The sequence below is a fragment of the Carassius carassius genome, chromosome 34 (assembly GCF_963082965.1).
Source record: "Carassius carassius chromosome 34, fCarCar2.1, whole genome shotgun sequence".
NCBI lineage: Eukaryota > Metazoa > Chordata > Actinopteri > Cypriniformes > Cyprinidae > Carassius > Carassius carassius.
In genome coordinates this window covers 8,672,304-8,690,890 of record NC_081788.1, presented here as the reverse complement: position 1 = coordinate 8,690,890, position 18,587 = coordinate 8,672,304, and the positions used below count along the sequence as shown (strand labels likewise).

Sequence of the window (18,587 nt, the reverse complement as noted above, 5' to 3'; positions counted from 1 at the left end):
ATGCAAAAGTAGAAAATGTTAAATTATTTGCAAATGAACCGTTGCAATTTCTTTCCCGAATGAACTTGGGATATAAAAATTCTAAATCAAAATTGAAAAAAGTGAAGGGGTCTGAAAACTTTTTAAATACCCTGTACAGTATTACTTTGAATTTTGCGTTACTTCCAAAAAGTAACTCATTTCATTACTTAGTAACTTTTTATGGAAAGTAATGCATTTATGTTACTTTTGTGTTACTTTTTGTCACCTGAGCTGGGCTTGCTTATTTATTTTTAATAACAAACAAAAAAAAGACAGTAAAATTTTTGGCAACTGTAAATACCCTTTCACATCAAAAGTGAAATTAATAATCACTCCCAATTTCTCTCAACACAGGGACAGGAGAGGTGTCAGTGAATAAATGGGAAAACAAAGTAACTCATATTATATATATATATATATATATATATATATATATATATATATATATATATATATATATATAATTTTTATTTTTTTAATTAAAAGCATTACTTTATTAGTTTCTTGGAAAATAATCTTATTACAAAACTCGAGTTACTTGTAATGTGTTACTCCCAACACTGCTGAAATGTAAATGTTCCTCCAACTTATATTTTTCCATCTCTATGTCACCTATGTATTCTTACTGCAATCTAAATATTTTCTCATGTTTTCATTCATAAAATGAAATATTCTTAAATTGACCTTTATAAATGAATTGAACATTTACTGTCTCACGCAGATGAATTGTCCGCGTGGTGGCGCTGTGGAGCTGCTGTACAGGCGGCCTGCAGACGCGCATCTGGAGGCGGAGAGTCCAGTGATACAGAGAGATGCCGCTTACTTGGACAGTTTCGCTGTTATTTGTCTGTCGCCTGACCCGCAACTCTCGCTTAATTCACTTCGAACTGAACAGAAAGCCACTTTAAATTCGTTTTCACATCCAGGGACAGACTCCGCGATGAGCTCTGGAAGCGGACGAGAACAGTTCACTTGGACGCTTTGAGCACTTCCAGCGATGGACAAGCAGAAAGGTATTTCACTGTTTTCACATCAGCGTGTAATCTGTAAGAGAGTCTGAGTACACTGCACTAGCCACAGCTTCATATGGGCCACATTAGATGGTCTTCATATCATCTACACACACACTTGGATAAAACCAGCAGTTAGTAACCCAATCACTAACTTGGCTAGTAATCAGAGGTGGGTAGAGTACCCAAAAACTGTACTCAAGTAAAAGTAAAAGTACTTCTAGAAATATTTACTCAAGTAAAAGTAAAAGTACTAGTCTTGAATAGTTACTTGAGTAAGAGTAAAAGAGTATCGGATAAAAAAATCTACTCAAGTAGTTAGTTACTAGTTACTTTGGGTCATATATACTGAGCCTATTTTTATTTAGATATATAGATAAAATGTATGTAATGTATGTGTGCGTGTATAAATGTATATATTTCATCAGCCTTTACTCCAATTTATGTAATTTATTACAAAACCCTGTCTGTTTACTTAAGTAACAGATTTAGGTGTCATGCCATAACATATTTTTAATACGACTGACTTTATATTAAATTTGAATTTAACATTGAAAGTTAATGTGATATAAATATTGCTACTAATCTTTCATTGTTCAGAAAGAGAGCAAATAACATTTACATTATTAAAGATCATTTTCACTGACAGTCTACATTTCAATCACTCTCAGAAACTCCCATTAAAATCACTGAAACTGTTAACACTGTGAAATCAATATCTTAATTATAGATTCGTACACACGTCTGCACTTTGTTGTTTCTGATGAGATAATTCGCCAGAAAGAGGTATTCCGTCAGTGAGCGAGTGAAGGAAGCACCGGCATTTTAGCGATGACTCATCGGAACACCTCTGATTGGCCAATGCTTTAATAAGCTCAAAAGAATCATGTGTGATTGGTTATAATGCGCAACGCTGTAAAAACGCATCTATCTCTGGCTGAGCGCCAGCAATCACAGATCTGAATTTAGCAGCTGGACTTGCTGATCGTACTCGCAGCGGTGTGACTGTATTACAATTAATAAAATCTTAATCGGCTATTTTTTGTATTTTGGAAGCTACATTCAACTTGACTCCCCTCTGTTATAAGCCACACACATACAACAAACTAATGTCACAGTGGTATCGTGTAATGTAATCGAATGTAGCCCAAGTTATTACCTTTTGAACAGTAGACAGCACACGCGGTGTTCATCTAATAAGGATCTCCATCGCTATCAAATAATAGCCTTTGCAGATTTGCTTTCAATTCAGTGCAGTTCCAGCCACATTTTCAACGCTCTTTCTGTTCTTAAACGTTACAACTCCGAGTGAACCACTTCAGACACTCAGCGCGCGCGGCAGGGAACTGAACGACTCATTCAAACTGATTAATGAACCAATTCACTCGTTTGCCAATTGGTTTGATCAAGCCTTTGAACAGAATTGACTCAAAAGAATGAATCATTCGCGAATGGGCATCGTTCATTGCCCAGAGAAAAGTAGACGGCGCGTTTGGAATAAACTGAAGCATTTATAACATTTATTGCATTAAGATAAAGTAACGAGGGGAGCCTCGCCCACAGTAACGAAGTAAAAGTACAGATATTTCCCCCAATATTTACTCAAGTAAGAGTATTAAGTACCCATCTTTAAATGTACTCCGAAAAGTATTAGTTACCCCAAAAAATTACTCAAGTAAATGTAACGAAGTAAATGTAACTCGTTACTACCCACCTCTGCTAGTAATCATATTGACAGTATATAGTTTTAAGTTGTAAAACTTTTGTCTCATTTAAGTTTTGTCTCATTTAAGTCTCATATAAGTCTCCAGTTTCATTAACATATATGAATGCAGTTAATGAGTCTTTTATTCAAAGTGACGTACATTACCTGAATGTCTTAAATCAGTCCCACAGGGATTCGAACCTACAACCTTCTGCTGACCTACATCACCCCTGTAAAGATCATTGGTTTCTAAAAACACCTTAGCAAATCGTTCATAACTCCAGAAGACAGAAAGGTGTTGAATATTTCAGTGCTGAATTTTTGTCATTACAGTTATTGTTGTTGTAGCCGTGTAGTTTTGATCATTGTTCTGGGATGTCAGTAATACAGTAGTCCTCCAGTTTTCTCCATCAGCTGCATCGCCACAAACCAGCTCTCAGGAGAAGTGTGAGTTTCTCGGTTTGTTTAGGTAAAGCTCAGAGAGCAGTGCTAATTTCACAAGCAGCGGTGTAAAGGAGTAAATGAGCTCCTCCCAACTCCTTTCTGTTTCTGAAAACAAAAACCATGTTGAGAAACAAAACTGACATCATTGATAATATTACTATTGAGCTTCTATGTACTTATTTCTTGACATTTTCCATAATCACAATCAGAGTTGGAAGATATATGCAAAATTTGCTAAATATATTGTGTTTGCTGATATAATACAAAACAACACGGTTTGAATTTGAATCATTTCAGTTAATCAGTTTTTTTTATATTGTTCAGTTAATAATTTGAAAGAAAAAAACGTTGACAGTTGGATGTTTGCATGTCTGGTAATAGATGGCTAGGGTGAGAGATATGACAGTCGGGAAGAAAGGGCGAATCTGTTGCAAGCAGATTCAAACCTGCGTTATCCACTTGAGCACCAAGGCTTAGAAAGTCAGAGTATTTCTGAAGACTCTCTGTTGTCCTTCAACTAAGAATCAGAAGAAAACCAGACTGAGAACAATTATATTGAGATATAATCATTCAGCCCGTTCATGCATTTTTTTTCCAACAAACTTTTTTTCCTCTTCCCTGTTCTGTCACTATTGGTCAAAATAAGAATGTGCTCTCACACACACACACACACACACACACACACACACACACACACACACACACACACACACACACACACACACTATCTCTCTTTCTCTTTCCTCCATTTTATACTGTAAATTGCATAACATCCACCCCAGAATGGATTAATTTGTCATATTCATTCACACATTGTCTCATGTGGTTTGTTAGGATCTGTGCCTAGACCATTCAATCCAATATGTCCCTGCTCAAAACATAGCTTAAGTGAGTTCTTGTTACATTCAGTGTCTTTCAGTTTCCTTATTTGGTCTTTTTCCTGTTCTTGTTTTGTTCATTGATTAATCCCCACCTGTCTCCATTTCCCTGATTACCTCCTGTGTGCTTAAATACCCTGTCTGTTTAGTTCTTCCTGGTCTGTGATTAATGTAGTGATGTTGTATCTTGATGTTAAGATTATGTATTATGTTGGATGTGGCCTTATTCTCCTGCGATCAGTAAAAGAACCCCTTTGTATATCATCTTCCTCGTGCGCAGGATATGGTGATAATGTGCTTCTAAATCAAACTCTCAGCATCTCTGGGTTATTCATTTAGACTCAGCAGTACCCTTCAATTTCTTTGGTCGATTCAAGTACAGATTTTGTATTTCCAGTATAATGCATCATATTCAGAGGTGATTGGGATTGAATATGCGAAACAAGCTACTGCAAAAGGTCACAAACTTTTTGTTCAGATCTGTGTAAACATTTATGACCCACAATGTGAAAAACTCTTACAGATCAGTTTTGAATTGTGTGTATATATATATATGTATTGTTTTGTATTACAAACCAGTACTTAACACTTTTTTAAATGGATTGCTAGGGTGGGAATAGGAGGAATCTGTTGCAAGCAGATTCAAACCTGTGTTTTCCACTTGAGTACCAAGGCTCAGAAAGTCGGAGTATATCTGAAGACAGAGAATCAGAAGACAACGCCTCAGGTTACGAATGTAACCATGGTTCTCTGAGTAGGGAACGAGACACTGCGTCCTCTAGGGGTCGCTATGGGGAACACCTCGTCGTGACCTGTGTCTGAAGCATACATTGAAAAAACACCAATGAGTTGGCCGGCGACAGTCTCTGACGTCACTACCGGCGTGATTATAAACAGGCACCGGGAGAACTTGCATCTGGAGCATGGCAGGGAGCTAGAGGACGCAGTGTCTCATTCCCTACTCAGGGAACCATGGTTACATTCATAACCTGAGACATTCCCTTTCAAGGGAACTTCGAACTGTGTCCTCTAAGGGTCGCTATGGAGAACAGTATACCCACGCCACCATGCTGAGGGGAGTGCAGGCCAAAATCATGGCAAACACTAAGTACCAAGTCTACCATTTCCATGGGAGTTGCCCCTGGGACATTTAAACGGCTGTCTGGGACAGTACCCCTTACGGCCAAAGGCCTAAGCTACATACCCAACTTAATTGTTAGGGCCTCGGCCCGGGGTAGAGCTGAAGGCTTGGAATCAGGAAATATTCCTTTAAAGGGATATGGCTAAGAACCTAGCATTTTATACCAAGTCTTGCCTCTCACACAGGGGCTACCGCTTGCTTTCACATAAGCTTGCTGAAGGAGCTGTCTCAACAGATCCCTAGTAGCAACACCCAGTTTAGATAGGTATCCGAGGACACATAGGTGGAGTGGTGCCCAAGATGAATGGGGCTTTTACCAACTCAAGAAAGGGCACAAAGCAACCGCGCGAAGCCCTCACCATATAGGATATTAGAAAGAACGCAGAATACTAGCGTGCGAACTTACCACAGTGTGGATTTCAGAAAGTGTGCAAAGACTTCACGTGCACACTTACCATAGCATGGATTTTCAAATACTGTTCCAAGGAGGGGCTCTCGTGGCACTCTGATAGAGCAGCTCATAGATGGAATGGTGCATCTCAAAACAGTATGTTTCATGTATCAATTCAACAATTCATGTTGAGGGAAGCGATGCTTGAAGTATATAAACAAATACACACTGGTCGAATGGAGCCCAAGGAACCAAGATCTAATCATCTCAAGAAAGGGAACGAGGCAGAGCGCGTAACCCTTACCGTACAGGATTACAGAAAGTGTGCAAAGTGTTCACGTGCACACTGACCACCATGTGGTTTCCAATAAGTACACAGAGCTTAACGTGTATACTTGGGGTGGTGTTGGCGCAGTGGATAAGACAAACGTCTTTGGCGTGAGAGACCTGGGTTCGAATCCACTGTGAGACACCAATGTGTCCCTGAGCAAGACACTCAACCCCTAGTTGCTCCAGAGGCGTGCGACCTCTGACATATGTGGCAATTGTAAGTCGCTTTGGATAAAAGCGTCTGCTAAATGAATAAATGTAAATGTAATGTAAATACTTAAATGTTCCTAAGCAAGAGGCAAGCTCTAATTTTACAAACCTCTGGCGAGGGGACCATCACTTGAGGCAGCATATACAAGAAGACTTCTGTAACTGCCACCTCCACTTCCACTTGAACATAGAACCAGCCAAAACATTATAGGTCCAGCATAGGAGACTGTTATGTGAGAGGTTTCCACCTAACTTCGATCAGGTGGAGAGCTGGTGGTTACAGGGGAATTAGGAAGGGGAGTATAGAAGCAGAAGTTAAAAATCCCTAAAGGGAACAAGTAAATACCTCTGTATCGCTCTGATTCAGACGAGAACGCTGCTTCGTCAGGATCACATCCCTTAGGTTCTGCTTACCTCCTTGTGACCCACGATTCCTCTTACCCCTGCCCGCAGGTGGGGGAGGAGCGCGAGTCATGACACTAGCCTTCTGTGCCGGTCTTTGATCCTCAGATCGAGAGAGGCCAGGACCCCTATGTTGTTCGGGCTCAGACCTGGACCTTCATGGAATGAAGAATCTGAAAGCAGCGGAGCGCACCTCCGTCTCCCTGAACTTCTCAATCACCGTCTCAACGGAAATACCAAAAAGTTCAGAAGGCGAAACCTAAACATAGAGAAGAAAGCCTTTTTTTTCTTCCCGATGTCTGCCAGGTTCATCCACAGATGTCTCTCCACTACCACTATGGCCGTCATAGTCCTTCCCATGGCGGAGGCGGCTTGCTTGGTAGCCTGGAGAGAGATCTGTGGTGCGGCGCAGCTTGGCTACCTGATCAGGAAAAAGGCCCTTGCCTCTATCCAGGTATCTTAGCAGTTCAGTCTGATATGCTTGATATATGATTATATGATATACACCACCATTGTGTGTAATAAAGCCATAGCCTGACCTGCTGCTGCGTATGCCTTGTCATTTAGAGCGAGATGTATTTCTTGAAGGGGCTTAGATGGCAAGGAGGGAGATTAAGAGAGGATGTCTCCCCCTCAGAAAGAAAGCTCTTTCTACAGGCCTCAGTGTTAGCGCACTTTCATGGCAAGTCTATCTTTGCCATGGCGCAATCCATAACCTCCAACAGCTCTACACACGCAGGGCAGGAGAATTGTGAAGGCTCAGCCTCAGCTTCTTCACCATCCTCAAATATCTCCTGCTTTTCCTGGGTGAAAACCCAGCAGAGCACTAACCTCAGGATCAGAAATTGTTAAATATATAACATCATCCTCCCGGGGCTCTCTCTCATTCAGACAGATCCACCTGTATTCTCATGAGCTCATTCCCCTCCGTGCATCAGCAGTGGCAGGTTCTGAACCGCGGGAAGCAGATGGCTGCCTTTTTTTTCTTTTTTTCCTCGGAAAGAGAAAAGAATGACAGCGGAGCTTTTTCATTGAAAAAACGCCCACAATGCACGCAGATTGCCCCCTCAAAGACATTGTTTGCGTGCTCTTCACCCAAACAAATGACGCAAAGATTGTGTGTGATTGGGTGTCAAATAACACTGACACGGATGCACACATTGTCTAAACGCTTGCTAGTAGTCGTCATGATAGACAGAGAAAGATCACTCTTACCAGTTCTTTCAGATGCACGCTTCAAACAGAACATTCAGTAAAGACGAAGAAGAGAATGACGTGTTCTCCCGCTGCCTGTTTATAGTCGCGCCGGTAGTGACGTCAGAGGCTGTCGCTGGCCAGAGGTGGGTAGAGTACCCAAAAACTGTACTCAAGTAAAAGTAAAAGTACTTCTAGAAATATTTACTCAAGTAAAAGTACTAGTCTTGAATAGTTACTTGAGTAAGAGTAAAAGAGTATCGGATAAAAAATCTACTCAAGTAGTTAGTTACTAGTTACTTTGGGTCATATATACTGAGCCTATTTTTATTTAGATATATAGATAAAATGTATTTAATGTATATGTGTTTGTATAAATGTATATATTTCATCAGCCTTTACTCCAATTTATGTAATTTATTATAAAACCCTGTCTGTTTACTGAAGTAACAGATATAGGTGTCATGCCATAACATGCCATGCCATTTTTAATACGACTGACTTTATATTAAATGTCAATTTAACATTGAAAGTTAATGTGATATAAATATTGCTACTAATCTTTCATTTTTCAGAAAGAGAGCAAATAACATTTACATTATTAAAGATCATTTTCACTGACAGTCTAGATTTCAATCACTCTCAGAAACTCCCATTAAAATCACTGAAACTGTTAACACTGTGAAATCAATATCTTAATTATAGATTCGTACACACATCTGCACTTTGTTGTTTCTGATGAGATAATTCGCCAGAAAGAGGTATTCCGTCAGTGAGCGAGTGAAGGAAGCACCGGCATTTTAGCGATGACTCAGCGGGACACCTCTGATTGGCCAATGCTTTAATAAGCTCAAAAGAATCATGTCTGATTGGTTATAATGCGCAGTGCTGTAAAAACGCATCTATCTCTGGCTCAGCGCCAGCAAGCAATCACAGATCTGAATTTAGCAGCTGATGATATGACTCACTGAACGTACTCGCACCGGTGTGATTGTATTAAAATTAATAAAATTTTAATCGGCTATTTTATGTCTTTTGGAAGCTGCATTCAACTTGACTCCCCTCTGTTATAAGCCACACACGTACAACAAACTAATGTAATCGAATGTAGCCCAAGTTATTACCTGTTAAACAGTAGACAGCACACGCGGTGTTCATCTAATAAGGATCTCCATCGCAAGCAAATAATAGCCTTTGCAGATTTGCTTTCAATTCAGTACAGTTCCATATCCACGTTTTCAACGCTGCTGATGTTAAATGTTACAACTCTGAGTGAACCGCTTCAGACGCTCAGCGCGTGTGGCAGGGAACTGAACGAATCATTCAAACTGATTCATGAACCAATTCACTCGTTTGCCAAATGGTTTGATCAAGCCTTTGAACAGAATTGACTCAAAAGAATGAATCATTCGCCAATGGGCATCGCTCATTGCCCAGAGAAAAGTAGACGGCGTGTTTGGAATAAACTGAAGCATTTATAACATTTATTGCATTAAGATAAAGTAACGAGAGGAGCGTCGCCCACAGTAACGAAGTAAAAGTACAGATTTTTCCCCAAAAATGTACTCAAGTAAGAGTATAAAGTACCCATCTTTAAATATACTCCGAAAAGTATTAGTTACCCCAAAAAATTACTCAAGTAAATGTAACGAAGTAAATGTAACTCATTACTACCCACCTCTGTCGCCGGCCAACACGTTGGTGTTTTTTTAATGTATGCTTCAGACACGGGTCACAACGAGGTGTTCCCCATAGCGACCCCTAGAGGACGCAGTTCGAAGTTCCCTTGAAAGGGAACCTGACTGAGAATGTATCATAATGTATTTGGCTGCAGTGGTCTTCCTCAAGACGCATGCCATTTTGTATCTAAACTGCAAGAGAGCAAAAAGTTAAATTAAGTTTTAATTAATATTTGCGTAACATTAGAAAGTAACAAACAGCAATGTCTCCATTGATTCAGACAGTCTAGTGTGTCTTTGTTGTGGTTGCTTTTGATCGTGCTGAGAACTAGTGTGTTACCATGCACCTCTCTTTGAGAGCTCATTCATTTTTCTTTTCGGACAGACTTTCTATTGTGTCAGACAAAAGGGTCAGCTGTCAACAAGGGGTCAAATCAGTTGACCAGAGGTTATATACTGTTTTGAAGCATTTTGGTCAGTAATGCAAAATGCCTCTCTGTGTCCCCACCAACACAAACACACAGAGTGGGTGTTCAAGGCATTTCCGAAATGTTGAGGACGCCCATGTGCCTCAGGGCATTAGTTTTGCTAATGAATCAAATGCAGAGGGTAGTCTCGCCCCCTCACAGAACATGGCATCTCTACAATGAGCCTGAAGTGCTAGTCATGTTTGCATGAATATGAATGGAGCTACTGTTGTGTGAGAACATAAGATGAAGGGCTGATATTTTACACCGATTAGTAAAAAAAGCGAATCATTTGTAGTTCATGCATGCAAAACATTTTTGTTAATATAAAGATGCAGAAGATCCAAACCTGAAATTATGAGATTTACAAGCAAACACTCTCAAAGAATGAAACCATTTTTCTGTACGGTTCAGTCATGGAGAGGGAAGGTTAAATAACGAGATTGAAATTACACAGTACAACTAATTTTCCTTGTCAAACAGTTTATGGATGGTTTGTGTGAAATGGGTTCACAGGGGATTTATCTCCACACTCACCAAAACTGTCCAATGAGTCTAGCCTGTACTCTCTTACACACGGCAGTGGTCAACTGTTTGATGGCAAACAAAAGAGCATGGCTTCAAGCAAGAAGGATTTTTAACTGACATATAATCAGCTGCACTTGAAGCTTTCGTAAACTGTATGCTGATAAGGAGGTAACGGCGGATGGCAATATTCTAAAAGCAACTCATGTAAACACCTTAATCATAATATTCTCTTATTCAGAATAAGGAAAATAATTAGATTCATGTTGTCCATGTAAACATACTCAGTGATTGGTAACTAATCAGATGGATCTGTAGAATATACAGTATATTCCACATAATTAGGACCGTTTATTATCCAGTAGTGTGTGAGATGTCAGTGCTGTACCAGTAATTAGAAACATACAGCGAGATGTACCATCAAGTCAAGGTTTTCCTCTTTAGGTTTTCCACAGTAATAGCAAGGTACAGTAGTTTACTCCTAAGAAAATAAGGGTAAACTTTTAAAAATAGGTCCCACAAGGGGGGCTGTGCTGTGATGCCATAGAAGAACCACTTTTGGTTAATTGATGCCAATAAAGAACCTTTATTTGTAAGAGTGTAGAAGAAAAGACTTCAGAAACAAAGGATCAGTAGAACCTCGAAGTGATAAAGGATTCGGGTCTGTGTGTGTTTGATTTCAACAGAAGCCAGTAGCTAGATTCTTTGACCTTTGAAACAATGTTATAACAATGCACAATATTTATCCTCCACACATTTTACAGTTCCTGCACCAAGAGAGAAAGGGTGGGGTGACTTCTTAGCGGACAGTTGTTATTGACTCAAATCTATGAGAAACAGTGAAATGTCAAAGGAATCAAATGTGAAAATATCACAATTACACATTTTATATTTTTATATATATATATATATATATATATATATATATATAGATAGATAGATAGATAGATAGATAGATAGATAGATAGATAGATAGATTTTATTCTCACAAACACAAAAGCAAATGAAGACTTTAAAAATGGAAAATGGTCTAAAGTTGCCAATACAGTGTGGCAGTTTTGGAGAAGAAAAGAGGGTAGTGTGAAGACTGAGACCTTGAGAATGAGAAGGGCAGAGAGCCTCAGTCACAGTCAGTCATTGACATCTGTCTGGAGCTCTGTTTGCTTAATGACTTTACTGTTAGCACTCATTACCAGCTGTGTCATGTCTGAAGGTCAGTGTGTTCGATGAATGAAAACAGAAATTTCTTTTTTACAGGAAGCTTTCTGGAACAGGTGCTACTGTGTCTGATCTTTGCCATGTCCTTTACAGACCCAGTTTCCTGACGAAAAACTGCTTTTTAATATTTTCAGTATGGTGTTTAACTGAGCTGTACCTTCACACAGTTTTTATTTGCATTCATTAGTTTTTTATGTTTATTTGTGTTTGCAAAATCCAAAGTTACTGTATAATATACATTCTGTTGTTTTGTAAATTCATTAGTAGGGCTGCCAAAGTTAACATGATGGCAATGCTTGATGGCAAGATGGTCTTTTTTGTATTTATTTTGTATTTATTAATTTATTCAAATAAATAAATATATGTAAAAATGTATATAAATCAAATAAAATACATAAAAATTTAATAAACACAGAAAATGATGTTATACATAATATATAAATTATTATACCTCTTGTAAATCAATTTCTAAATTAAAGTAATATATTTTTTTATTTATTTTTATTTTATTTATTTTGATGGCACAAAAACCTCATTCAAAGATTTATTTGAAATGTTTTTAAATTTACAATATCTGTAAGAAATATTTTTAAACTGCTTAACAATGTCAAAACTTTTTTTATACACCAACACAGTCAAAAAAGTCTCTTACAATATGTACAATATGGTGTGACTACCATTATTAATTAATTCTGAATTCATAATTCAGGATATTTTAAAAGACCTTTACATTTCAAATCTTTTAAAATAAATATAAATGTAAATATAAATATAAATGTAAAATATAAATAAAACGTCATTATTTTTAACTTGATGGTTATACCAAATGACATTTCAAGGCAAGTCTTGTCAAGACAAAACATTTTTTTACTTTATCTTACAAATTTGTCTTTGACCAATTAATAAAATAGAAATGACAAATCATGTATAAAGTTTTCCCTCAAATTCTACACAATAACAGCAAAAAGTCAGCAGATTCCATGAGGGCCTGCATATCTGTTAAAGATATTATAAATACCTCTATTTTCTTGATGTGAGAAAGTTACACGAGTTGTGTTGGGATTTACTGCATTCTCATGGCTCTTTTTACAGTTCTTGAAATGTCTGTTAGAGCAGTGCTGCTGAGGCATTGTTAGATGTCTACTAGTACTAACCCATGACCCTGTATAAACCCATGGGAATTAAGATGTTTACTCCCAAGAGATGAAGCCACAGCTGGAGCCCTAAACCACCACTGCACCCTGCAGACATGGGACTGAGTTCAGAATAGACACAATTGAGATGCTCAGCTCTGGGACCCTATTTGGGAAAACAGACAGTGTGAACCGAGAGCAGTGGTTTGCACAGACTAGAAGCTCAGTTTCTGGTCAAGCTCAGAAGTTTATAAAAGTATCGCCGTGCATTTGTGTTTTATTTGACCAACCTTGTTCTGGATGATAACAATAAGCATCATTCACTAGGTGCAAATGTCATCTGTGCATGCAAATAATTATAAGTGAGTGTGACCCTCAGTGGTACTTATTTAAACTTTAAATTTTTTTCTAGTCAAAGCTACTTATTTTCTATTGACTGGAGGTTTCAGTGAGATTTGATTCTAAAGAAAAGTCACTGAGACACTTGCATTGAAACTGCATTGCTAAAGATTCATTTGGACAACTTTAAAGACGATTTTATCAATTTTTCGATTTTTTTGCACCCTCAGATTCCAGATTTTCAAATAGTTGTATCTCAGACAAATATTGTTCGATCCTAATAAACCATACATCAATGGAAAGCTTATTTATTCAGCTTACATGTGATGTATAAATCTCAGTTTTGAAAAATTGACACTTCAGACTGGTTTTGTGGTCCAGGGTCACATATTTTAAATACATTTAATTAAACACCTGCCTGTCTCTGAGTTTGAGCAATAATAATAGTGATGTTCGTCTGAGCAAACAGCATGGACTTCGAGAAGCAGGCTGGGAGAAAGTGTCAAATGATGTGAGAGAGAGTGAGAGAGGACTGAGAGCAGCACAAAGGCCCACTGATGTGTGTGTCTGCGTAATATACACAGTGTGTGGAGTCTCTGAGTGTTTACTGTGGTAAGGGCTCGAACAGTGGCCTGGTTGTCTGTAGCCAACGTAATAAGGGCCAGACAGAGAGCAGGCCTTGATTTAAACCATTATAAAACCGGCCTCTTTTCCTCCTCAAGTCACCAAATATCACAGCAGGATTGAAAATCTGTAGGCACTGTTTACAATTCCAGCCATTCCAGATGTTAGAAATGCATTTGATTCAATATTAAAATGACTCTTGAAGCCTCAGCGTGTGTGGATACAAGTCTAATGTGATGAATGGCTTCCGCTGCAGGAATGCACTCTAACCTTGTTATAAAGTCACTTTAGTATAAATAATGCAAAGCAGCATGGAGCAGCACACGTATATAGCTGAGAGAGTAAATAAATCAGCAGTTTAGGAGTCCTCCGCTTCGGTCATAATATCTGCGTCTTGAAGAAATGATTGAAAATCTCACCTAATTCAATCAGCATGGCTGTTTATTTTAGTGGGTTAATAAATTGAACACAGATCGCTCCTGTAAACAGAGCTGTAGCTATTACAGGTTAGTCAGGCTGCATTCATAGTTTCTGACTCCATTCATGTTCGTTCATTTTGGATATAGATATATTCATAACTTCATAACATAGCTATTTCCCCTTCATGTGCATTTGGTCATATTTGGATGTTTCTTCAACTACAGCACTTTTAGGGCAGATTTCAACTCCTGCTTTTTGTTAAATAAATTGAAATCGGTTTTGGAAACTTGTCATCATGCCTTCGTCTAATTAAATTTCAAATGTTGCAGGCAAAGACATTGAAAATTTTAATCCATCCAATTTAAATAAATATTAACACTATCAGTCTGAGAGAAAATATGGGATGTGCAAAGAAAAGAAAGAAAAATCAAGGGGTAAGTGTGAAAATGATTTGTTTATTGATACATAATGAATTATTTCTGTGATTTTGCAGTGCTGGCGCGGCTGGTTTCAGACCTGCAGGCGTTCTTGCTGCTTCTGGACTGTGAGAATCTCAGTTATATCGCTCAGGCACAGAAAAAATCCATCTCAGAGCTGCTAAATAAACTACAGGACAATAAGGACGCACCAGGTAACTACTTGATTATATGAAGTCAATTTGTATTGGTGAGAATATTTTATGTTTTTGAAATTTGCTCACTATGTATTAGATCAAAAATCCAGTAAAAACTGTTATATTGTGAAATATTATTACAATTTAAAATAACTGTTTTATATTTTAATATATTATAACATTGTATTTATTATTGTGATGCAAAGCTACATTTTCAGCATCATTACTCCAGTCTTCATTGTCACACGATCCTTCAGAAATCATTCTGATGTGATGATTTGATGCTCAAGAAACATTTCTGTTTATCATCAGTGTTGAAAACAGTGGTTCTGCTTAATATTTTTGTGGAAACTGAGTAATATTTTTCAGGATTCTTTGATGAATAAAAAGTTTAAAAGGACAGCATTTATTTGAAACAGGAATCTTCTTCAATGTCTATATATGACCCTTAACCACAAAACCAGTCATAAGGGTCAATATTTCGAAAATGAGATTTAAACATCTTCTGAAAGCGGAAAATAAATAAGATTTCCATTGATGTATAGTTTGTTAGGATCGGACAGTATTTGGCCGAGATGCAACTATTGCTGGAAATGTGGAATCTGAGGGTGCAAAAAAATCAAAATATTGAGAAAATCATCTTTAAAGTTGTCCAAATCAAGTTCTTAGCAATGCATATTACTAATCAAAAATTATTTTTTGATATATTCACAGTAGGTGATTTACAAAATATCTTCATGGAACATGATCTTTACTTAATGTCCTAATGAATTTTGGCATAAAAGAATTTTGAATTTTTCTACAAATGTACTCCATCGAGTTTTGTCACACACACACACACACACACACACACACACACACACACACACACACACACACACACACACATGCACACACACACACACAAACACACACACACACACACACACACACACACACACACACACACACACACATATATATATATATATATATAGCTTATATATGTAATGTTGAAATTAAAATTAAAATGTTGATTATAATGATTAATTGTTGCTGCACATGTTTTTTTAGTTAATGCTTATTTAGTCCTTTTTTTAACAGTAGAGTTTTTAGCCAACTTTTTTTCATTTCTAGGTGATTTTTTAACAGTATACTTGTTGATCTTTAATGGTAATTAAATTCCGCCATACAAAGAGTGCACTTTTGTTAAACATCCCACCTGTGAACTACCGCTGCAGCACAGCTCCGACAAAGCCATCGTGTTTTATATGATTTTTGATACTGTCTGAGATCCACCTGCAGCTGTAGAGACTGAGCTGAACTGAAAGCAATTACAGGATAAACAGAGTCAGTGCAGGTTTACAGAGAGGCTGAGAGGGACAGATGTTCATTTCAAAGACCGCTGCTCTCATGTAACCCTTACATATAAAAAAGGTCATCTTTACCATCTTTACTGCTACATCTTTAAGACTTTTACATGTAAATGACCTCTGTTATGAAAGGCTAAATTCTTCATTCTGCAGTTTATAGCTTATTTTGAGTTCATTTCTGTGTAAATAAATTAGAGCCCGACCGATATGGATTTTTGGGGGCCGATGCCGATATTAACTCGAAAAGAGCCGATTTATAAGCCGATATTTTGATTTTAAAAATAATCTGGATATTAGACCCATTTCCTATAAACTGCATTTACACAACATTCAATAGCAAAATATCTGCCTGTTCTATGTATGTGGGCTGAAAAAAACCATTTTCCAGAATGGACTATGTTAAAAAAAAAGCCTTAGATTACAGTCTCAATGACTAAACAATTGCACATCAAAAGTATATATTTTTTAATGATCAAAAAACAGTCTGGTTTTAAACATTTAACACTTTTACTTTCTTCCAGTTGAAGCTGGTTTTAACAGTCTGTGTGTGTACTGTAAATAAATTATAATACTAAAGTTAAAGTATTTGCAGAAGTAGTCCCACACTTTGCTGCTACAGCATTCACCTTTTTAGCCATCTGTAGGCAGAAAGAGAGACAGAGAAAGAATAAGCATGTGTATTAATAATATCACCATGTATCATTACTCATGTCATCATTAGAATTATAATAATAATAAACTGGGATCTCCTACATAGGCAAAAATGAGAAATATATATATTTTTTTTTATTTGTCAAGCAATAGGTATTACCTACTTATATTTAACAATATTATTTCAACATTTTCCTGTTATGTCTGTAAAGCTGCTTTGAAACAATATGTAAAAAAAAAAAAAAAAAAGCGCTTGTTCAGCTCACATTTATTTACATGTCCCCTCTGGTTTAATCATTTCTGACGCACCTACTGTAGTTACTGTAACTACACTATATTTGCTCTCACAGACACATTCACAACAGACCCGTATATCTTCTCCTCTTCTCTTTGTGCAGTCTGAATCAAAACATCGTCTTGCCTACTATTACCGGAAGATTACGGAATCAATTCGAAGTTGAATGGTTAACGTTAGTGTCATGAACACACCGCTGTCAATTTTGAGAAGAACCACCTTCAAACAAGTTAATAGCAAGCATTTAAGGGGCCTGCTAAAAAGGAAGCTATTAGCGTTAGAGTAACGTAACCAGCCTGAATTCACCAAATTGTTCTCTGGACCTGAGGGTAGCCTCTTCTTCCTTGCTTCTCTCTTAATTCTCATCAGCAGGACTAGCGCTATCGCTCGCTTCTTACAACGGGACAGATACATGTTTGCTGCTGACCGAAAGGAGGAGGAACAGACTATGAAAGAGCTCCCGCTAAACGTTTTTAAAACTCCGCCTATGCCATAGCGCAGCGAAAATCGCGTTGTATCTGAAGGGCAACGCTGAGCCCAGCGGCAAGCGCCGTGCATACCGCGTACTGTGTGAAAGGCCCAATTACGCGGTCATTATGTGGGAAACACACCGCAATAGAATAAGAATAAGTTAAACGCTAACGTTATAGTTTGACCTCCTATTAACGTTCGCGCTCTTCCACTGATAAACATGGTATTAGCTTTGTGGCTAATCTAATATAGCAATGCATTAGCGGCTGTAAGTGATGTTACAGAATATTTTGAATTAATAATGATAGGACCGTTAGCTAGAACTACCACACAGTTTTTATATACAGGGTATGAACTAAATCTACAATCATTTCACATGACGAACGACAGACTCACCGTCAAAACAGTTGATCGCTTTCTTCTGTAGTGGACTTCTGGCGCTGTTGTTAACTCTGGAGCTGCAGAGCTCCCTCTGGTGGGCACACTATGCAACACTCATAACATGAGTGAAGCATGAAACTCTGTTTCTCATGTTTCATCGGCCGTTATAAATGCCGATGCCGATTTAAATGCAATTAGCTTATATCGGCCGATAATATCGGCCGGCCGATATATCGGTCGGGCTCTAAAATAAATGATGATTGTATGTGTTTTATGTTTAGCAGAGGATGCGGAGTACATGATTATGAACTGTCCCTCTGGAGGCCCCAGTGATCTCAGGGAAAGCACCACAGCTGAGGCTCATTCGACAGAGGAAACTCTTTCAGTCAGCTCTACTGACCTCCGGCAGCCCGGGGTGAGTCCCGATATTATAACATGATATTATAACACTTAATGAAACATTTATTGACATGGTATGAGCTCTAAATATAATCTTACAGCTTTTTTTGGCTTGTCAAAGAAAAGAGGTTTTTTATTTGGTATGAAAGCCCATTTTACATGCAAAGCAAATATTGAGTTGGTGTGGACCCTGTTTACATAATACACATTCCTAGTCTTATCATGCAGCATTCCTCTGTTCATAGTCAGTTTTCCAAAGAAAAAAAAGTTTGTCTTTCTAATCTTCCATCAGAA

At 37.8% G+C, this 18,587-nt stretch overlaps 1 protein-coding gene across 1 annotated transcript in view; it reads left to right on the top strand.

Moving 5' to 3' along the window:
- Positions 1 to 828: 828 nt before the first annotated feature.
- Positions 829 to 18,587, top strand: part of LOC132115111 (actin filament-associated protein 1-like 2) — a 50,531-nt gene continuing 32,772 nt past the window's right edge. The window contains exons 1-3 of the mRNA XM_059523512.1: positions 829 to 1,034; positions 14,625 to 14,762; positions 18,176 to 18,309. Coding sequence (XP_059379495.1) covers positions 1,019 to 1,034; positions 14,625 to 14,762; positions 18,176 to 18,309 — 288 coding nt within the window. The 5' untranslated portion in view covers positions 829 to 1,018. The remainder of the gene's footprint in view (positions 1,035 to 14,624; positions 14,763 to 18,175; positions 18,310 to 18,587) is intronic.